This window comes from Clinocottus analis, unplaced genomic scaffold (assembly GCF_023055335.1).
Source record: "Clinocottus analis isolate CAN_PGR_092001 unplaced genomic scaffold, fCliAna1.0.p SCAF_4, whole genome shotgun sequence".
NCBI classification, from domain to species: domain Eukaryota; kingdom Metazoa; phylum Chordata; class Actinopteri; order Perciformes; family Cottidae; genus Clinocottus; species Clinocottus analis.
The window spans coordinates 5,983,361-6,006,722 of record NW_027176153.1 but is presented as its reverse complement, the minus strand read 5'-3'; the positions used below and the strand labels follow the sequence as shown (position 1 = coordinate 6,006,722).

Here is a 23,362-nt window from a genome sequence, read left to right as displayed (position 1 = left end):
GGAGCTTGTTCTCTCCTAAAATAAACAGACTGCAACCAAAGAATTTTTGAGATTATGGTCATAGAAAGGCACCAGTCCTCACTGCTACGAGGAACGGCTCTTTGTGTATTCTGAACAGGTTCAACAGAAATAGTACCTGACAAAGATTTCTTCAATTAACTGCAATAGTATGACTTCACTATGAGTCAACCATACAGGTTGGTGGAATAATAACCTTCTATGACTGTTATGCCGACCACACACTGTTAAAAACGATTTATATGTTTAAGTGTGTAAAGCTCCTCTGTCAACTTTATTAAACAATAATTTCGACAAATTTCAGAAGTAGATGAGAAAAAGACCAGGGAATAAATTTGAATTGTGCAGAAATGGTGTTACCTCTATTTTTTAAACTTTAGATATATATCAACATAATTTCTCCATCAGCTCAACTCCATGTAACTTTCACAAATACAATGCAATAATGTCCCCCTTTTGGCCTAGAAGAGGAAACATTTTTAGACTCCACTTAGCAGTGGCCTAAACTAAAAGGGTTATCCAGTATCATGGTGTTGTCTTTCTCTTGGACCCAGAGACGTCTTTATTGGGTAACTTTATGAAATGGAATTATCCCGCTCAATTGGAATGTGGCTCCCTGAAATGAACAGCTGTCTACCTTGAGAGAAAATCACTTATTGCTTGAGGAATAAGTACAATTTTACAATATATGGTAACCCTTCTTGGATTATATGATAAATCTCCCATCTCACCACATTAATCATGTCCATTTGTTTCTGTTATTTATCAGTTGTTGGTTATGTGTTTGTCATTTGAAAAGGCGATGTAAAATATTCCAAAAGGTTTTTACAAGTGTCCGAAAACACTATGGAAAGAACCAAAATAAATAAAACCTTTTCTTACCTTTCTGTTTATTAATTTGTCATGTGAGTTGTGTCTCGTGGAAATGTGAATAAAGGGGAGTGTTTTAAAGTTTGTTTTGTTTGAGTACGTAAAGGATTTTCAGCATCTTGGCTGAATATTGAGATGATTTTGACAACGCGGACGAGTGAACAGACAGACAGCAACTCTTTCCATAATGTTGTGGGAGACTTCGAAGAACAATCGATTAGTTTTTAGATATAATCGACTTTTATTAATCTCCAGCGTGATAACCCGTCATCCACAGCTATTAGAAAAACTTAATGTTGAATGAAGCATTGACAAACTTTAAGTTGTATTTAGTGGATTAGGTCACATTAACAATGGGAAGTAGGGATGTTAATTACAATAAGCAATCCATAAGCTCCTCAATAGGTTATTAAGTCTTTAAAAATGATGACAAAGTCCCATCACAAATTATAGTTATTCTACATCAAATGCAAACTTCAATTTGAAGTGAAGAAAATACCAACAAACCAAAATGTTTGAAGTTAAAGCATTAAAGCATTAAAATAAGAAGAGCATTGTGTTCCTCTATATGTGACAAAACCATATAACAAAAGGAAACATGGGACTGAAGTGGAAGGATTCCTAAAATCAAACTAAATATTTGCTCTGGAATTTACATGTCCAGTGCTTTTTAGTCAAAATAACATTTTTGATATCTTTTGGTTTCCTTATGCTTTTAGAACTCAACACTTTGCTGACATACTGCTGTCTTGTCCTTTGTCCTGTTCTCTGCAAATGAGTTTACAATGTCTCTCTGTGCTCCTGTCAGCTCAGCTGTCCAACAAACATGGACAATGGCCCAGAACTCTTGGCCAGCTTTTATTCCTTTTAAAAACACAACTATAGATAAAATACATTGGAATTGTATTGATCAGTTTAACAAGAGTTTTGACTGCAAAAAGACGTAAGTCGAGTCTGCACTGAGCTTTAGTTGCACCTTTTAAAGCAACCCTTGGCGTGGGGGTGGAAACACACAATGAGCCCAAAATAGAAATGGAGACACATTTCCACAAGACAGCAGAACCCACCGGTCATGTGACATTTCCGACCGGCTGCAGATGGTCACGCAGTGGCAGCTTGTGTAGAAGAATCAGAGTCGGCTAGCAAGCCTGTACACACTGTGGAGATTAAAGCCGAGGTGCTGCTTTGTTTTTCAGCTGATGTCCTGATTTAATGTGTTACTGAAGCTGCCGGACTGGGATGAGCAGCAGGTCAACCGTAGCCTGACACCTTTATACCGATACGGGACTGTATGGACGACGGCCAATCGGACCGGTCTGGAACAACCCTGTTAAGAGTCTAGCCATGGTATCAGCCAGGACGGGTGAAGAAATGTTCTATCAGAGATAAGTGCATTCAGAGCCATGGTAATCAATACGATCTTAGAGGCACTTCTTAAATAAAAAGTTGTCCTTACCTCCCCTCCCCAGTAGTGAAAATCCTATAAGATAAAAAGAAATGTGTTCAGGATGAAAATGTGCATCAATAAAAAGGCATTGTTAATTCTGGATTCACTACCTACAATATACTACACAATAATAACTTAATTTAGTTTCTTTTGTCATTGTACATTCTTGTTTTGTGTGAGGTGCTGCATCCCTATCCCTCCCTCCCCAAAAATAGAAAACAATTGAACAAAAGAAAGAGTGCATGTAAAATTTCAAGTTCTATAGCAGAACTGTCATATTTCTCCAGGGATGTGAGATCGGTTGAGATGTGTTTATGACAGCAGGCACAGAATGAAACAGCTATCTGTTCAAATCACGAAGCTATGACATGAGTATGGACATTCAGAGAGGACAACGGAATTAAGCCGAAGGAGAAAAAGAACAGAAAAGGGGAAGACAACGTAACGTCAGGGAATGTTCTTGAAGTCTTTGTTTTCCACAAGAAAAGACAAGTTTAGTATTCCAACAAAACAATCTGAACGGTCCATGAAGGAACATTTCCCATTCTCCAGTTTGCTCTGCCTTGTTGACAAAGTCCAGAGGGTGAGGTTCTCCTCCCTGTCCTTTACGCTTCCTCCTCCTCTTTGCCTTTCAGAGTTGGCTTGCAAGTGTTTTTTGGCTGAGACGGCAGCTTGGACAGACAGTAGGTGGGCGAAGGAGGAAGCTGGTCTCCCCTTCATACAGACTCTTCTGTGGATAGCAGCAGGGGGTTGATGTACTCAAATCCCTCAAACTCTGACTGGTCTATTCTCTTGATGACGTCCCTAAGGAGAGGAAGACAGAGAGAAGAATTAAAGTTGTTATTTTATCAGTGCGCAACTAAATCCAATAGGCAAGTTCAACTTCTGTGAATTTTGACCCACTAATTTGCAGCATAACCAAAAGTAAACCATATTGATGCTCCTGATCTTTAAGAAAACATAGAGGAATGGTTTGCAGACAGTGAGTAAAGAGTTAAAAAAAAAAAAAATTCAACAAAATGCGTGTCGTAAAACACAAGCAAGCTAAATTAACCAGCTTAGTAGCTAAAAGAAAATTTAGTAGCTTTAAGAAAATTGAAATAATTGTTTTAATCTGAGCTTTATTTTCCCTCTTCAACAACCTTCCATCAAATAAAAAGGTGTACAATAATGAGAAAAAAGGAGAGGTAAGACCAGCTAGCCCTGCAAGTAGCCACTTCTAGAACCACATATCTCACCAAGAGGCATGGATTAATTAAACCCCTCGCCTAAAGAAGTTCAGCATTGATGTGGCTAGTGAATCGGATTGGTGCATCTCCATAAATGGTATTCATCATACCTCCAGGGAAATGTGACCACTTCTTTAGCATGCAGTCAGGCATACATGTTTGTGTGAAAAAAAAATCAAACATATTCTAGCAAACGTTTACCCAACGTGTCCTTGAGGCCCGACTATTGCATGTCCTTTATCATTTAAACTTTTGAAACTCTGTCTTGAGAAAAACTCTGTTTCTTCTCATTGTGAACGCGAGCAGTACCCAGCATGCAATTTGGCGGTGTAAATTTATAAATGTACAATTATTAGTGTTACAAATAGTTTAGAGTCACAAACTGTTGTGTTGGGGTGTTTCATCTGTTAAAGAGCATTAGTTGTAGGTTAATTAATTGTTATTATGAAGTTTTAACCATGACTAAAGCTTTTACCATGACTAAATACTTGTTATGACTATGCACCGGTATGACGGTATATGAAAAATTAATACAGTAGACCTGGTATAAAGCACAACCATAGCTGTAATGTTGTGGTCAAAAAATAATATTGGTTCTTTAAATTCATTTCATCTGACTTTATACAAACATTACAAATAAGTTTAAATAATCAATATGTTTTAAGTTCTATACAGAGAATGAAGTTAGTACTAGTCACGTATTTACTTAAGTATCCCTAACAATAAATACTTGAGTTAGGAGTACTCTATTTAAGCATTCCACTAAAAGGATTTGAGTTATTTAAATGGTTCAAGTTCCTTAAACTATTTAAGTTAACTTTATTTATCAGGTTTTACAGTGAGGCTAACTTCTGTCAAGACAATCACTTCACGCCCATAATCACCGTCTAATCAAAGTATAGGAAAGCAATCCAAGTTCTTAAGGCTGCGTAGATTATATACACATGCAAGGAGTCATATTTGTTCAATATGTTAACAAAGATAGGCTTCTGAGGTTCTCAACCCAGTTGTTGGAGATAGGGCAAGATTAACGTCAATAAAACAAATGAGACATAAAGGTCTACCAGAGATGTGAAAAGGTCTACTTTTAGGAAAGACACTAGCGACATGTGACTGATAATCTCTGACAAAAAAGGAATGAAAACTAGAGTTGTGAAAAATAACGCGTTAACGTGCTATGATTAAATTACAGGATTAATGCATTAATTTTTTTAACGCATGCGCAGAATGAGCTTCTAATATACCTATTGAACTACTTCCGCTCTAATGCAGCTAGATGTAGATGTCCGATGTTCACTCGGGAAGACGTTGACGTTTCACCGTAGCACAACTAGCTTAAGTACCATCTCAACTTGCAGCATGTTGGTCGGCGAGGGGCGTTCAAGTGGAATGCGTCAAACCAGCCTCACTGAACAACGTAGACCCCTCACTAAGTCTGCCTGTGACAAGCTGAGTTGCTGTTGCGGAATTAATATTGTTGAGGATGAGGGGTTCACCAAAGTTTTGCGAGTGGCAACGGGGGACCCGAGCATCAAAGCACCGCAAAGACGCACAATCATGACACAAATCCACCAACTGTATAAAGCTGGAAAGAACAAAACGGAAAATGACTTGGCTGCTACGGATCATGTGGCGCCGACAGGGGATCACTGGACTTTTGTGAGTAATGAGAATTACCTGGGTGACCAGACGTCCTCTTTTTCCCGGACATGTCCTCTTTTTGAGACCTAAAAAATGCGTACGGTAGGGATTCCAAAACATCCGGGATTTTGCCTTGTTGGATATTTGTGTTTCTCTGGTTCTTTCACAAGCTAGTTTTTACGCCCTTACAAGTTGTGGAAACTGTATCTTACATTGATCTTCTTGCTTGAGCTCTGACGGTAGAGAGAACTGGTATTGGTCGACCGATCTCGGGATTGCCAGATGCACAATAATTATCCTCCAAATGCAACCATTTTGAGCCTTTGGTAAGATACTACACCATCACCAATCTGGCAACACTGAGCATCTTGTCACCTCCACTCGCGACAAATATCCTGTTACGCTTTGAAGAAACTAGTTCTGCATAAAACATCGTTGCATCAATAATCGACAAACTTTTTTTTTGGTAGTTTAGCGCAACGTTTTTATGAGCTAAAGATCGTGTAGATGCACGACTGTGGAGCGGGATGAAACGATAATGGGGTTGACCCTACAGCCTATAGTGGACAACAGCACCCCCATTTTATAAATGACAATGTATATATCCGTCTTTTATCATAAATCTTTATGTTTTTACAAAAATATACCGAGAATATCAGTAATAAGTGATTAATCATGATTAATCCACAGAAACCTGTGATTAATGTGATTAAAATCATTTTACAGCCCTAATGAAAACGTCTCTGCTTTCATGTGACTGAAGTCTGGATCTTTTTTTAAGTGACTGGGGACAGTTAAGTGATAATGCACTTGGGGTTTGGAACAACAAAACCCATTGTTTGTGTTGGTACCTGCTTGCTGTCCTGCAGAAAGTCTGAGGGAGTTATTTTCACTCAGAATAAATCCTTAAACCCTGTAAAATGGCATCTCTTAGAACATGTCCAGTGAAACAGAAAAAACACGGTGTGGACACGGTCTGGATAAGTAGAGGAACTCAAACCGCTCCTTTGCTTCCTGAATGTGCTGCTTTCATTAACAAAGGTATAATCACAGGTAAATGGAGCAGAACCTCATAACTAGTGGGCTCCGAGTGGCTAGGTAAAAATAAACGTACTTCCTTAGCAACACCGCTTCTCCTACCGCAACAGGCTGTTTACTCATCTGTAAGTTAAGTGATGATGGTGAGAGGATGAACTGAAGCCCAAGAAGGAGGCATCTCGCTGGGGGAAGGCCCAGTGGCTAAAGGCCTCTAGGCCTTTACACTTATGCTTTGAAGTTAAAAGGCCTTCCCCCTGGTGTCTCACTTTAGGGGCCTCTGACATCGTCGAGCAGGTTGCAGTTACCCCACCCACAAGTGCAAGGACAAGGGAAAGAAATGCTACAGTGTCTCTTCTTTTCGCCCACTAGCATACTGATGAAGCAAGTCATTCTCCTCCATCTAATCCCATGTGAAGTACTTTCACCAAAAGAGTAGGTCAAGCACCACTACAAATTGTGTTTTTTTTTTCATTTTGGGAGTTTCAGAGAAAAGAGAGGCAGAAAGAAAACAAACACAAAGAGGGACACACGAAAGAGAGAGGAGAGGGTTTGGAAGTTGACTAAATCAAATAGTGTGTTCAACCAACGTAAATGTTGCCTCTTTTTCTTTTCCAGAGTTGGATCACTTGAAAGCATTGCCAGATGCAGAATGAAGAGGAGAGGAAGGGGGAAGTGAGAGAGACAGAACTTGTATTTTAAGTGCTTTTGGAAAACAAATACGAACAATTTGTTTCAATATTAAATTAAGAAAATTACTCTACAAGGCTGGAGCTATTGTCAATCCAAGTAATGATGTCAAGTGTTGATTGTAAAAAAAAAAAAAAAGTTATCTTACCAGTAGATTTTTGTATTTTCAGTGCAGTACTGATCTACTTTTCCACAAAATCACGACAAAGTTTTGATTATTTATAATGCTGTATTCAGACTGAATTTGACACAGTTAAAAGACGTAAGTGGAAACAAGTAGCTGCCTGCTGGCTTTGGAAGGTGTTAGGTGAAATGAAGTAAAAATTAATCAACTATGTTGAATGAATAGAGGACCACAATATGACATGTGATTTTGTGGAGCAGAAGTTTGTTACATTTAATAGTATGATGTCCAAACAGTGTAGGACCTGGCTCCTTAGGTTTGGGGCAAAGCATGATATGCATTAAGATCCAAGCGGAATTCCAAAGTCAAGGAGCTGAAAACAACAACCAAGGACCACGGCCACAGAAGAAAAAAGTAAGCTTCTCTGGGGACTGGGCGAGACTGCCATTTTTGAAGACAGGGAGCTGGCATACAAAAATGAAAGGGTCTCTCCCTTAACCCCTCCCCCTTCCCATGCTGGCAAGGGCCCCCAGCAAATCTGGCTTTTAATGTTGCAATGTAAATCTCAAACATGGAGGGTTTACCCTTCTCTCTCCCTACATGGCTCCCACTTCTCTTTCTTCTCATGCCAAGCCCAACACGAGTGGGAGAGAGGGGAGACTGCAGAGCTTTTTTGCATCACCCTCTTTCAGAGTAGGAGTGGGCGACATCAGCCCCTCTCCTTGGTAACAGAGGGAAGAGAAAGGGGTGTGGAGATAAAGTGTGAGACGCAGGGAGGAGGCATGCTTCTTCTTTTGATGTGCTGTGGTGTTTGATGCCACATTGATATCTCCACTACTGAACTGGCAGTAAGCTCCCCACCCCAATCTCCCACTCATCTCCGTCCTACCCTCACTGCACCACCCTAACCTTATCTACAATTGCCTCCGTAAAAGTCACGGACTCCCCTCGTCAAACGCTGTCACAAAAAAACTGGAATGAGTGTCAGAGCCGTCTCTTTGCAGGTCCTTAATGAGCTTTGAGGCTCACCCACTCCAAGGCTGGTTTGAAGTGCAGTGTCTAGTGCAGAGGTGTACAGCACCTTCAAACTGAGCCACAAAGACATCTGTCATGGTTGCTGAGCATGATGGGCATTTAATAAGGCTCCAATTAACACTGGGAGCCCTTGTTGCTCTGTGCCCAGCTATTTCACAATGATGGAGTCATTGCTGTACATGTTCAAAAGTTCCAAGTTGCACAAGCAGGAAAAAGGTCCACAACGGTGTCCAAGTACAACTTTGCTTAACCGGTGGTGTATATACCAAAAATGGCGCCATATGTGACAGCAGGTCAATAGAAGGCCACCACTGGTGGCCCATCTTGAGCCACCCCAAAAAATTAATTAAAATAAAATAAATATTAATTATAAAAATAGTAATAAATAATACAAATTGTCAATATTAGTATTTTGAGCTATGAATTATACCTGGTAATATACTTCCAGGAGGGCCAGCCCGAGGTTGGCCCCAGACTGCGGGCATTCAGGTCTCTCGCTCTCGTCATGGCAGAAGAGGCGCGCACCGCCCACTTTTACAACATGACAGTGTCAGCAGAGTTCACCTGGTCCCAGATCAGCCAAAAAGCTAGGAGGATTACGGAAATATAAAATGCTGGCTTTGTAACTTATTTTTTACATGTGCAACTGTATTTAATCCTACACAGCTCTGCTGCTACTGTGCTGCTGCTGGTCAGACTGCTGCAGCTGTGTGTGTGTGTGTGTGTGTGTGTGTGTGTGTGTGTGTGTGTGTGTGTGTGTGTGTGTGTGTGTGCAGGCTTTAATGTTGTTAGATAGTTTTGTTATTACTAAATGTGACTTGTTGTTTGGTGTTTATTTGGACAACATGCATTGTTGACTGGTTTAGCCTGGTCAAGTCGGTCAGTCAGGATCGCTAGCGCTGCGTAATGGCACAATTGCTCCACAGAGTGGCCGCACCTTTTTCTCTTGTCAAAGTAGTCAAAATAGCTCTGCAGGTCGGTCCACACATCCTGTGTGACCTCCTCCATGCTCGTAGTAGTGAGATTGTGCTGCGTTTGCCCTGAGGCTGCAATCTGTAGATCCCCCGAGGAGTCCAGACACGGCTGGTAGTGGCGGCGGGGGAGGGGGGTCACGCAGCGCGCACCCACGGCGCGCTGCACACCGTATAAAGTGGCTTCGTGCGTCAGGCTCCGTGCATTGTTCATCTGCAGAGTTTTTTTCTTTTTTTTCGCGTCATACGGTGGAGCGGATCTACACTTTTTTCCCCAGTCCGGCCGTGGTGTGGACTATACGGCACGCAGTGAAGGCCTATGGTATGTGTATATATATATATATATATATATATATATATATATATATATATATATATATATATATATATATATATATATATATATAACTGCAAAGTAGTAGTAATAATAGTATATATATATATATATATATATATATATATATATATATATATATATACATATATATATACACACATATAGATATATATATATATATATATCTATACATGTGTATATATATAACTATATATATATATATATATATATATATATATATATAAATATATATGTATATAATATAGTTATATATAGCTATATATAATATATATATATAACTGCATAGTAGTAATATGTGATACCTTTTTTGCATTGAATCACACAGGGATGTTTGCTGAAATGTATTAAATGGCCCTACCAAAAAAAATTCCACCAGTCGCCACTGATATGTACTAGTTTTGCTTCATTTTAAGTCAAAAAGGCCAGACAGCAAGTCTGGCACTGAGAGACTTGTCTGTGTCCTGCATTGAGGTGTATCAGACAAGATCCAGGCACAACATGATCATCAGGGTAGTAGTGTTGCAGTACGGTTTCATGTCCGTCTCATCCCCAGCTGCACGATTCATTGTGTTGAGATTACAAAGAGTTAAAACCCACAGCTGTTGGAGAGAGGTCAGGGCTTTAGTGTTTTGGTGCCAGGCGTTTCACCTTGGTCAGTGATTATTGTGTCACAATATATCACGATAGATGCGATTAACCAAATCTTTTCATAATCAGATTCTTACTCATGGCTTCTCATTGTTTGGAAAGCTCTAGGTAGCATTCTAGCCCTCAGGCAGTATAAGTCATTATAAAAGATTGTTATCCACATCATTGTTTGAAATTACAATCTGTTTTTACAAAGCTCTTTTTACATGTCCTTATGTCATTGATGAAAATGCTAATAAGAATGCAGTTTGTAGTGCATGGTGTATTTAATTTTTTCCATTCAGCTCCTGCTTTTGATCAGGGTGGTTGTTGAGAAATGGTTTGTTAAAATCAGTCCAATAAAAGCTTTGCTGGAAAAATATAAATGTTGAAAAATGTATCCAACATGTATTGAAATTAAAATGTTGCCTTGTAACATTTATCGATGGGGCCTGCCCAACGCCTTATTGAATCTATTTTGTGACGGCATGGAGAAAAAACATGCCATGCTTGTGTTTTGGTCTGCAGAGATGTTTCTGTTGTTGTGCTCTGTTGTAGTGCTCTGCACAACATAAACACCTCTGCAGCCTTTTCTCTTCAAAATTCTCATGCGTCTGTCAGATCTGAAAGGCTACACGTTCGCATTAATCAAAACAATGTCCTTCATGGATGACGACGTCAATGTTGGGAACTCGCAGGGAGGGATGGTTTTCTTTATTGGATGCAGAAGTTTTCTGGAAAAAGATGGTACAACATCCCCCCCACTGAAAATACATGTCACATCTTTTTCAACCTCTAATCTAAAAGGTCTGTTGATCACCTTTTTAGCTGTACACACTCACAGCAGCCAAGTACAACTACAGTTCAGTCCTGGGGGGCATTGACCAAAATGTGGCTGTAATATGACGCTCTATTTTAATAAAACACTAACACCTCAAACATTAACTGTGACGCGAAACTACTATTTATAAAAGACACGACTAAAATGTGGTTTGAAGATTCAAATCTTGGCCAAAATCCCTCTTTATTTTTATAAAAAGAGGAGACTGTTTTTTTCTTCCCCCTATTTTTAACACAATAGGGGGAAGTTAATATTATTATTAACAATGACAGCGACAGGAAAACTAAGACAACAATTTTGAATTTAATCTGATTACTTAAAAAAAATAATGATTCAATCACACAATGACTTTTGAAACAGGACTAAATAAAATAGAATTACAGCCCACCCAGTCGTATGCTCCCCCTAACTGGTGATGTTGCAGTTTAGATGTTTGTCTGTCCAAAATATCATCACTTTTGTCAATTTTGTCTTATTAGACAATTGTTTGAAATTGTAATATTTCGCACTTGATTTCTTGAGTTATACCCAATAATCATATTTGTGAAAATCTGATCAGTTCATCCTTGAGTTCAGCTGTCGCTGAAAGTCCTGAAAAATTAACGTTAGTTTTAATTTGGGGGCTGGCGTTGCAGTCAATCGCTTCGCCACATCTGTTGTAACTCAGCACATCCGTGTGATTGGAATCACCGGGGGTTGTGGTTACAATTGGGCCCCTTCACCACATTAATACATCTGGACCTGACATTGATTCGGCAACCAACTATCCTCTCCCTACACCATAGGACGAATGCGGCACTGAGTGTTTCCACTAATATAATAATAACAATGCACAATTGTTGTACTCTAATTATGGTTGAATATCATTACTAATTTCAAGGTTATTTTAAAGGGCTGTAAAGACGTTTAGTTAGATGTCTGATGTGTTTCACATTTCACAACACTGTCAAACATGGCAGAGATCAAAAAACATCTTGACTTAGGTAATGATTCATCACTGTCAAAGTTGTCATCATGGAGTGACTTGTAAAGTCACATATAGAAATAACACGTAATTGACCGTAGGTACATTTCCAGTCCTTCCCTGTAAACACATCTTCAAACACAAGTGCAAAGAGCGCTCTTTGTGATTTACATGCGGTTGGCTTTAATGGTCTAACATTCAACATTCAACATGACTTCACGAAGCAGTACTTACGCATCATCTGGCGTTAGCTGCACTGGTTCATTAGTAAACTGTGTGTCAAAGTTTTCGAGGCCGTAGTCATCAGTGATTTGAGGTTTGAAAGGCGGCGTCATCTCTTTCTTCTCCAGCTGAGGGAAAACAAACACATAAAAAGCCTGTTATATGGAACAACATTTCTTTCTCAATAATGGCGAGTAGAAAAACAAAACCCAAAGCACATCGGGTACTCTAAATTAGAACCTTCTACAACTGCAAGCCATTGATTTGCTGTCGGAAAAAAATGCACAACCCCTGCTTTGATTAAAATAACACAAAACAGAAGCATCCCTAATTACCTGAAGAATGTGGAGCCTTATTTGAGTGGTGAAACTCCTTTTCAATGAGGTGTTACATTCATCAAACCTTTTTAGCTGACATTTTAAAGCACTGAAGTGTACACTAAAGGAGGTATAATTTGCAACTTTGCTTTGTCAAACTAAAGGTCATGAGAACGGTTGCTGCTTTACAGCCCAGCAAAATTCTCAGCTATGTCTTATTATTATTATTATTGTTATTATTATTAGTAGTAGTAGTAGTAATACTAATAGTAGTAGTAGTAGTAGTAGTAGTAGTAGTATAAATATTAGTATTTATAGCATAGAGTATTTTATATTAATCAATTCAAAGAAAAAAAATAAATAAAAAATGTAAAATGTGGTGTGGCACACTGCTTCTTATATAGCATTTACTTTGTTACTTTGTTACGGTTGTTACGTTTAAAGCACTGAAGTGTACACTAAAGGAGTGTAAAGATAAGTAAGGCATCCGTTTCCAGCATGTCGAGTTAGTAATGGAATGCTTCAAAGTTAAAACACTCTGATTTATACTCGAGGGCTGATTTATACTCGGATTTTACGCAGAGACGCAAGCAAGCAAGACACGCATCGCCCCCCTTGCATGGTGAAATCGGCCATTTTGCATGCTTGCGTGCGTCACCCAAAATTTCTGACTATCCGTCAAAGCAAGGCAAGCCCGCAAGACTGTGATTGGTCAGCTAACCACATCCTTTCTGAGTCTCGCATTTCCGGTTTCATAGCTGTTTTTAAAAGCCATAGCAGAAACATGAACCATGGATCCCGTTGAAGAACGTTTGGCTGAAGAGGTCCGCAAAAATGAGCATTTATTTAACACATCTGACGGAGTATAAGGACACGCAGATGGCGGTGAATTCCTGGAGGGAGATATCGGTGAACGTCGGTGTGCAGGTCGACTCTACGGCCGTTGCGCCACCTACTGTTCTGGAGTATGGAAAACGCACGGGAACTATAAACCAAAACGAGTCCGTCAATCCAACTGCGTGGCCAGCCGCAGTTGTAGTTGCAAGAGTATAATTCATACTTTACATTCTGTAAATGTAATCATAAGGTTTAATTATATTCACCAGAACCTACTATATTAATTGGGTCAAGCACACCATTTCCCCTTTTCTAAGCTACAACCCGCTCTTTTTAGCTGCATGGTGAGATTTGCGGTGTGAGATTTAGGTGTACAAGCACAAGCTGGTAGGATCAGAAGTAGGTGTTTCACCCAATGCCGCTGATTCGAAGTATAGGACAGGCACATTGCCTTACGCCAACAGCTCTCTGTGTGAAAGCACTTTAATTATACATTCCTTGGCCTTCAAAAGTAACACTAAGTTACTCATATAGAAAGGCGTGCTAACCTTATGAGCTCACTTTAGAACAGACAATCACATTCTATTCCCGAGGGAGGCGTGTTCAGGACGCTGTTCACCAGCCTAATATAGAGTTGATGTCGAAGAACTATAAAAAACACATCAATAAACCTCACTCTTGCACTGAGTGACCTGTACCATGAAGCCACAAACACACTATAGTTTGTTTTGATTGTTTTACACTGTCCTGCTTCCACAAATACTACAGCGACCAGCTGTTTTTGAATTTTAACAATTAAACTAAGAGACAGGAAATAAGACAGGAACTAAGAAAGTACAAATGAGAAACAGTCTAATATTGAGTTTGGTGTTATAATAGCTCTGTAAAAAATGTGTGATTAAAATGTATGTTACTGCTCAAGATCTGCTCAATAAAAAATAACAATGTTGATGTCAAATGTTTTAATTGACTAAATGACTAACAAAAGGAAACTTGCACATTTGAGTTGAATAAATGTCAGGCAAGTTTAAACATCAGGCAGGTTTAAACAACGAGGCTCTTTTCCATTTGATCAGTTTTGCAAGTAAAACATGGGCACTGTACACATTGTTTTGTGGAAAAGAGGACAGGACTGAAAAAGGGAAATAAAAACAACAGAACAGCACAGCAGAGTAATTGTGCCAGAGTGATTCAGCCAGCAGAGTTTTTGTCTGGTTTGTTTCCATGGTTGCACATCAGGCACTCATTCTGTAAATTGTGCACACAGGACAATTTTCACAAAGGAGTCAGATGTCTGATACACAGGTTTGCTCGACATGCTGTTTTTACTTGCTTCCACATTTGAAGAACATACACACATAAAAAAGTGGTTAGAATTTGGTTAGGGGTAGCTTAAAAAAGAGACAACTCATTATGGTGTCTGAAAGCTGCTTCAGACATCCACACCGCACCTAACATTGGTGGGTTGTGGTTTTTAGATCTAGTCCTTGAATGAGTGCCATATAGTCCACATCACGGGCGGACGGAGAGGAAAAAAGCGTCCCTCGAGATACTGTCACAGACTGAAACACTCAATATACGGCCCGATCATACAGTCCATCATGTGTGTAAACACCCGAGTTGCGGAGCCGGTCCATCATTATGACGCAATGCCACGGGGCACATGACGCAATCCGCAGGGTGCGTGGACCGACTCAATAACCCACTTCATCCACCAGCACGGGCTCCCCCGCTAAGCAACTAAAATGAAATGTAATGCCCGCGTAAAGATGCACACCTTGGCGCAGGGAGAGCATCAGGAGCCTAAGGTGCAGCAGCAACTACAGCATCCTGAGATTCTAGTTGAGATGCTAGCTTCACTAACCAATTACAACGCATGTCAATAGTTACGCAGGCCCTGTGACCAATCACACGTCTCGGGTCTTGAGAAGGCTGTTTCATGTATTTTAACCAGGCTAATCTTACATAGATAGATACATAGATAGGTGACTGTGGCTCAGTGGCATGCCCGTCTTTCAATCAGAGGATTGGTGGTTAGAGGCCCGGCTCTGCTAGTCCATGTTGTTGTGTCCTTGAGCAAGACTCTTAACTCTTAACCCCTAATTGCTCCCTGTTGCTGTGTCTACAGTGTTGAGAGCCAAAATGTAAGTCGCTTTGGATAAAAGCGTCAGCTAAATGTAATGTAAAAGTGAAATGTGATTGGATAAAAAAAGGCTGTTAAACAGGTCCCAAGAAGCCATCCCAGAGGCCTGAAGGAGCTTAGGGAAATTCTTCTCTGCAATTGACCCATCCTTGGTCAGTGAATGGCACTTGAGAACGGGGCTGCCCTGTGTGGCACCCTGGGGTTAGGGACACTTCGGGGGTCAGGGTTCACAACATGTGAACTATGGGTGGAACTGGGGATTGAACAGGCTGCCTTGTGGTAAAGGGATGACCACTCATCCCCCTGAGCTACAAGCGGGTTGTGGGGGGGTAGTGTATTTGTGGAAAAGCTATACATTTTCTATTTTGTTTCTTTTTCTTTTCACTTTGTGATTCTGTTTGGCCCACCAGAGAAGAAGGCCAGAAGGCCCTGATGACCCACCACTGGCACCTACCATGTTGTGAAAGTGAAATTTAACATTGTAGATTGAAACAAAACAACTTTTTAGGCAACCAAACCAAGGAAAATATTGTGGTTTGGGTTTGTAAAAAGTACAATTGTTAACTTGTGTTTGTGGAGTTAGTTAAGTATGTAACTTATTTAGTAAATGTACAGTATAATAGGTTATATTTTGTTTTCACATGGGACCTGAACAGCATCTCCTGGGTGAAAGTCCTTTGTTAGTTTGACCTGACCATCCACATTTTGGGGTCCAGTATCCTGTTCATGGATATGTATCCATGAACAGGATACTGGACCCCAAGATGGCGCATCTTCAGTCAAATGACATCAAGAAAAGTGTCAATTATTGCACTTACTTCAGGGCAGTGGCGGGCCGTGAGAGCCTGCTAAGCCTTCTCTTCTGGCCTAAACAGAATCACAAAGTTATTTTATAATGTAATAGTTTTTCACAAATACACTCCATCCATCCATCCATCCATTTTCCGCCGCTTATCCGGGGTCGGGTCGCGGTGGCAGCACACCCAGCAGACCGACCCAGGCTTCCCTCTCACCCGCAACATTTTCCAGCTCGTTCTGGGGGACCCCGAGACGTTCCCAGGCCAGCCGGGAGATATAATCCCTCCAGCGTGTCCTGGGTCTTCCCCGGGGCCTCTTCCCAGTTGGACGTGCCTGGAAAACCTCTAATGGGAGGCGTCCAGGAGGCATCCGAATTAGATGCCCGAACCACCTCAGCTGACTCCTTTCGATACGAAGGAGCAGCGGCTCGACTCCAAGCTCCCCCCTGATGTCCGAGCTCCTTACCCTATCTCTAAGGCTGAGCCCGGCCACCCTACGGAGGAAGCTCATTTCGGCCGCTTGTATCCGCGACCTCGTTCTTTCGGTCACGACCCAGAGTTCGTGACCATAGGTGAGGGTTGGAACGTAGACCGACCAGTAAATAGAGAGCTTCGCCTTCCGACTTAGCTCCCTCTTCACCAAGACGGACCGGTACAGCGCCTGTTTTACTGCTGCAGCCGCACCGATCCGCCTGTCGATCTCTCGCTCCACCTTACCCTCACTCGTGAACAAGACCCCGAGGTACTTGAACTCCTTCGCTTGGGGCAGGCATGTTGTCCCCACCTGAAGGGAGCAATCCACCGGTTTCCGGCAGAGAACCATGGCCTCGGATTTGGAGGCGCTAACCCTCATCCCTGCCGCTTCACACTCGGCTGCAAAACGCCCCAGCGAATGCTGGAGGTCACGTTCCGAGGAAGCAAACAGGACCACATCATCTGCAAACAGCAGAGAGGCGATCCCGAGGCCCCCGAACCGGATTTCCTCCGCCCCCCGGCTGCGCCTAGAAATCCTGTCCATGAAGGTCACAAACAGGACCGGTGATAAAGGGCAGCCCTGGCGGAGGCCAACACCCACCGGGAACGTGTCTGACTTAATACCGAGGATACGGACACAACTCCTACTGCAGGCGTATAGAGACCGAATAGCCCGTGCCAACGGATCCGGCACCCCGTACTCCTGCAGCACCCCCCACAGAACCCCCCGAGGGACCCGGTCGAAAGCCTTCTCCAAGTCCACAAAGCACATGTAGACTGGTTGGGCAAACTCCCAAGACCCCTCCAGTAGCCCCGCAAGGGTAAAGAGCTGGTCCACTGTTCCACGACCGGGACGGAATCCGCACTGCTCCTCTTGAATCCGAGGTTTGACAAGCGGTCGGAGTCTCCTTTCCAGCACCCTGGCATAAGCTTTTCCCGGGAGGCTGAGTAGTGTGATACCACGATAGTTCGAGCACACTCTCCGGTCCCCCTTCTTGAAAACACACTCCATGTATTATAATTATTCTTCCCTATTAGTTTATTTCCTCATTGCACAGCTCCTGTCTTCGTCTGTCTAAGGAGAGCTCCTATCCAATCAGATTGCACCTTTGTTTCTCTATGGTAAAACAGCAGGTTAAATCACAGGGGGCGGCCTGCTAGTGTTCTGGATGTAAAATTCGTCACAGGCCCCGCGTAACCATGAACATGCGCTGTGATTGATCAGTGTGTCAACAGCTTTTTCAGCTTTTTTTTCACACTGCTTGGCTTTCTGCTGGGTCCCATTTCCACAGAGCTAAGCTAGGGGTTGGGAGAGCGCTCGCTGCCAGATTTGTAAGTTGCTTTGGATAAAAGTGTCAGCTAAATGAAATGTGATGTTTTCTAAGCTACCTCGGGTGAGCGTGGTGGCTTCATTGGTGAGTGCCGGTGTAGTGGCTGGCTGAGAGACGGCGCAGAGATGGCAACGGAAAGTTGGGCTGCCTTCGCAGCTGCAGAGACGTGTGGTGTTTTCGTAGCTTTGTTGGATTGTTTTGTTATGTTTTGTTAGAACGCTAAGCTATTACATTGAGTATTTGGAAAGTTCTCTAAGAAGCAGTGTTCATTTCTGGGGCTTTTATTGTGAAGGCAAAAACGGAAAGAGATGAATGTTCTAGTGAAGTGTGGAACGAGAATAAACGTGGTTGCCCTCTTGTGCAAACTATGCAGCATCGTGTTGTTTTATTAATAAAGTAAAGTATAGGCGCAAGATGAACCCTCAGATACATGACTAAATGTGACTGGTTCTTGTTGATGTGAACAACAAGCATTGTCCGCTAATGACGCAGCATCCAGTCATGTGCTTATTTATGTAAACAATATCAGACGGCACTGAAGGTCTTGGTCGAAAAAAGCACGTCCCGCCACTGCTTCAGGGGAGATGCAGCCCACTGAATATGTGCAGTATTGTTAATCTCATCATTCCTCTGGTCTAGCTGCCTGACAACATGATGTAATTCAGAAAAAAATCCTTTTTTTGTGCTTTGAATAAGGAAAAAAAAAGACAATAGTAACAGCTTTGCAGACGTCTCTTTTAAAGGGCTCGAACTGCCAATCCTCTAAAATGAAGGACCACCCTGCTATACCCAAGTTAAATGTGGGAATACTCTCGCTCAAAATGCCACATCTTTTGAAGGAAATAAACGTTTCAGCCTACAGAAGGCTTGATGTCACAGACACCCAGAAAATCTAAGTGAAAAAATTATGTGGCAGGCTCGTCCATTTTGCCAAAATTCAATTTCTGCAACTCACAATGCTACTCAATATCTTGTGGGATGTCCTCCCAGATCGGTCTAAGGGCATCAGTGTGCTCCTGTAAAGTCTGAGGAGCAACCTAGCGGCGTCTGATGGACCAAAACATAATGTCCCACAGATGTTCTATCGGGTTTAGGGTGTGTGTGTGTGTGTGTGTGTGTGTGTGTGTGTGTGTGTGTGTGTGTGTGTGCTACAACAGAAGCAGCAGTTTCTGTGCTTCATTCATGTTATTGGTTCAAAGTGCTCTGTGGGAACAACTTCAAACAAACAACACAAAAACCCTCACTTTCTCTCTTCATATTTCTTCGTATTGCTCCCTCTTCATCAAATTGGCCCAACTTCCCCAATCTGTTTCTCTCTCTCTCCCTTTGCTAATATTTTTTTGCTTTTCCAGTGCCTCCCTACACTCCAGTTTCACCCCCTCGCATCCTGTCTCCATCTTCCTCCTCTTCATTTGCCTGCGTCTTACTCATCGTCAATTGTTTCATCTTTTCACATCCCTCTCCACCTTCTTTCCCCAGTCTGCCCGATGTGTTGTTGGGCAGGTTAAAGCTCTGTGTGGTGGTAATGAAGCACACTGAAGGGCAGGAACAAGCCCACCCCACACACACACACACACACACACACACACACACACACACACACACACACACACACACACACACACACACACACACACACACACACACACACACACAAAGAGCTCCCCTGAGGCCAAAGGGGCACATGAAAGAGGTCTTGCCATGGCTTCTCAGATCACAGCACCTGCCAGTACGTGTGTGTGTGTGCGAGTGTGTGTCTGTGTGTCAGTGCGTGTGCGTGTGTGGGTGTGTGAGAGTGAAGTGTTGGGTGTTGGCATAGATACTTCCAGGATAGGATTGGACGACGTGACAATTAGAGTATGACTGCAGACTTTCCACAGTCAGCTGATTTGAAGCACTTGCACTGTTTTCACTTAATCACACCAAGTGGAGTTTCGGCTCTCGTTGTAGTGGAGGACAGCGGACAGCGTGGAAGCACATCTCCCTAAAAACTGGGAGATCAATATCAGTTGACTTCACTGTTAGTTTAAGTTTTGTCTGTAAAATATTTTTCAAAATATCTGTCTAGATCTGCTGTCAGACTGAATGTCCTCCAAAGAAAAAAAGTGAATTGTTCGCTTGGATGAAGGGACATTTATGGGAAGAAAACACGGTGCTGTGTGTACAGGGTTTTGTTCTCTTTTGTACTACTAAATACTAAACTAAAACTAAATACTGAGATATTTGACAACACAGATAGAACAAGAAAGACGAGCAGTCAGACAATCAAACTATGGAACAACTCAGTGCTGTAAAAACCAAAGAGTGTCTGGGCACTTCTACATTTTACTCTTGCTTAATTGTGACTTTTTATCGCTCACTGGCATTTCTCACAAGCTTCCGGTGTACTCCTCTTCCCTCTCCTTATCAGGATATCCGGTGATACATAATGACTACTTTACAGCTAGTAAAGTAGTGAAAACAGTCAGAAAGACAACGAATGGTAGGTGGATGGGTCAATCAAACAGGACTTTCACCCAGGAGACTGGTGATGTCCCAAAGAGTTGGCGAGTTAATGAGATTTTACTTTTTTTATTTATTATGTTTATAATTTTTAGGCCAACCATGAAGTTTTTCTTAAAACCTAAATAAAGATTAAATCGTTTCTGCGGTGATGGCACACCTTTTTTTACATTACGCGCAGTCAACACATAATGAGCTTATAAGAGGTCCTGGTCATTTGATGTATTTCTGTGAGATCCCATTAGACACATGTGAGTTCTGCCAACCAGTCAGTAAACACTTTGGCTATCAAAGCTACATGCTAAAATCATTTTTGATCCCAAACTAGGGTTAACAGATATCCCAAAGACTTTGTGACTGACACATGGCTACACAATCGTTGAATTAAACCAATTACAGGGGTAAATGAGACCACCCACCTCTGACCTGGTGAACATCCAGCCAAAAACAGAAACCTTATTGCATGTAGCTGGAGGAGTAGGAAGGTAAATACCCCATGGATCATTTTGCTTTTATGAGATCGTAGCAAAGCATTTAATGCAAAGTCTGCAGGAATCAATAAGACATTAATTACATTTCACCCATTCTCATCTGGTCAATTTATCCAAAAATCATATTCTGGCTTGTTCCAAAATACTAATTGTGTTTAGATGTGTGCTGCCAAGTGCCAACCTCTGGCTTTCTGGTGTTATTATGGAACAAAACACAAATATAAAGTTACAAATATAAAACAAAGATGCACCCACGTGAGAGACTACAGAGGATAGTCTGGCTTCCTGCCTAAGTGAGTTCAGTGTCCATGAAAAAGAACTCACAGTAGTAAAATCCAGTTGTACCTGCTTCCAAATGATACATTTCTTCTCAACACTCATCATCTTGACAGTTCTCTGGCAGTGAAGAACTGTGGGTTTGGCGAGAGCATGAAAGAGACGGCAGGTAAATTATATTCAAATGTGTCATCTCTTCAGAGAGAAAACCCAGCGCTCCCTCAGGAACCGCCTGATGAATATTAATATGTGGTAACAACAGCAGCAGTGTGCCAGGCCTGTCAGGTCTGGAGACAGGTTTGGAGTTTGAGGGCAGAGAGCGTCGCTTCTCCTCCTCTCACAGCTTTGTCAACTTGTTTTTCCTCTGTGCTACACGGGGGCCTCGTCGCTGGGCTCAGGATTCCTCACCGCTTTGATATCTTTCCCCAGTTTGCCTTTGGTGTGTACTTCACAAGCTCTGTGGCAGCACTCATTAACGCACTCTTGACAATTGTTTCCCCCCTCTTTTGCGCCAGTATACTACCTGCCACCCCAGCTAATTGTCCCATGAGGGATGGGGCAACAATGAGAAAAGAGAAGTGGCCTTAATTTTTCATTAATTAGCATTCACGTAGCATATTAATGGTGCTTTGATAGAGTCATAAAGTGGAAACACGTGCACTTGAAACAGTGTAGAATTTTGAAGATGTAGGCTCTATTGTGCATGATTTATTAGAATATTCTAATACAACCCTCATCACAGCTACTAATAATGATATTCTTTATATTGATATTTGCCTATACAATGGAATGGAGCTATGTGAAGTCAACATAATCTGTATTTCAATATACATTATTTAATATTTATTTATGTCCATATCGTTAATATCACCTGACTGAGAATTCACCATTTGATAAAACTCCAACAGTTAATACAGTATTGACACATTTAATTTCCAATTGCAGGACTCGTGATCATGTGGTTGTGGATTTTTGGGAGAGTTTCCATGAATAATGTTGAATTTAGCCTTCTGCAAGAGCGTTCTTATACTTAATGTCTTTCAATTTTTACCTCTGTCTTAACAACACAAACTTGTCGCGCATGGCTTGATTCAACTTCTTGAATGTCATCATTTTATAATTAGCATTATCAACGCAACCAAATTGCTACATATATGAGGCAACCTTTTCTGCTTCAAGTATGTAGAAATGCATGTAAATATTAATTAACAGAGAAAAATAACAGCAAAAAAACAGAAACAACTTTGCAAGCTTCGCAGAGTCAGTATTGGTGTTAGGGTAGCGGCCCCCAAGCCCCGGGACGCGGCCCCGGGTCGGTTGGTACCGGGCCGCACAGAAAGAATTAATGAATTTTAAAAAAAGTCAAAATATTTTAAAAAAATAAATAAAATTATTGTAATGAAGAAAACAAAGCCGGGAAAATGTTTTATTTTGAAAAAGGACCTTCGTCTGAGCCTCTTGACATACATTAACCTAAAAACGAAACTTAAAAGCCGGTATTCTGGTCTAAAATCAAGACAGAATATCCCAGGGTCGCCAAAAAAACTCTAAAAACTCTGCCTCCATTTCAAACACCCGGTCTTTGTGAAGCAAGATGCAAGATAAGCAGTAGACCGGACATAAAGATTTAAGTTAAGCAGTAGACTGGACATAAAAGGTCTAAGTAACGGAGTAGACCAGATATAAAGTACACACATCAATTGTCTCCCATCACCCTGACCCGGCTCCTATCAGAGAATCCAGCTCAGGGCTCCCACTAATTCGGCGTAATGAATGGTAAGTTCGGTCGTATCATTTTATTACATCATATTTATTATGTCATATTTATTATGTCATATTTGTTGCGTCATATGTATTGCCCACACTGTGAAAGCCAGTCCCTGAAAATATTGTCTGACACGAAACCGGTCCGTGGCTCAAAAAAGGTTGGGGACTGCTGTTTAATGTAGCTGCTTAATGTATGAGTGTCCCCTTATTAGAGGACACTCATACATTAAGCAGCTGTTCTGATATAAATAAAGATAAAACAGTTGGACATAAAGTGTAATACTAAAACCCAACTCAACAAAGTGCAAATTATTTTTAAAGGGAGACTTGCACATAGACTGTGAGGCAGCTGTGA

General features: G+C 41.4%; 1 protein-coding gene across 4 annotated transcripts in view; it reads right to left on the bottom strand.

Annotated features, from left to right (window-relative positions):
• Positions 1-1,109: 1,109 nt before the first annotated feature.
• The window catches only part of prkcz (protein kinase C, zeta), a 150,769-nt gene continuing 128,516 nt past the window's right edge, over positions 1,110-23,362 (bottom strand). For all 4 annotated transcript variants that reach the window (XM_068596888.1, XM_068596889.1, XM_068596890.1 and 1 more), the window contains 2 exons: positions 12,085-12,200; positions 1,110-3,139 (listed from right to left, as the gene is read on the bottom strand). In XM_068596888.1, the coding sequence (XP_068452989.1) occupies positions 3,052-3,139; positions 12,085-12,200 (204 nt within the window). In that variant the 3' untranslated portion in view covers positions 1,110-3,051. The remainder of the gene's footprint in view (positions 3,140-12,084; positions 12,201-23,362) is intronic.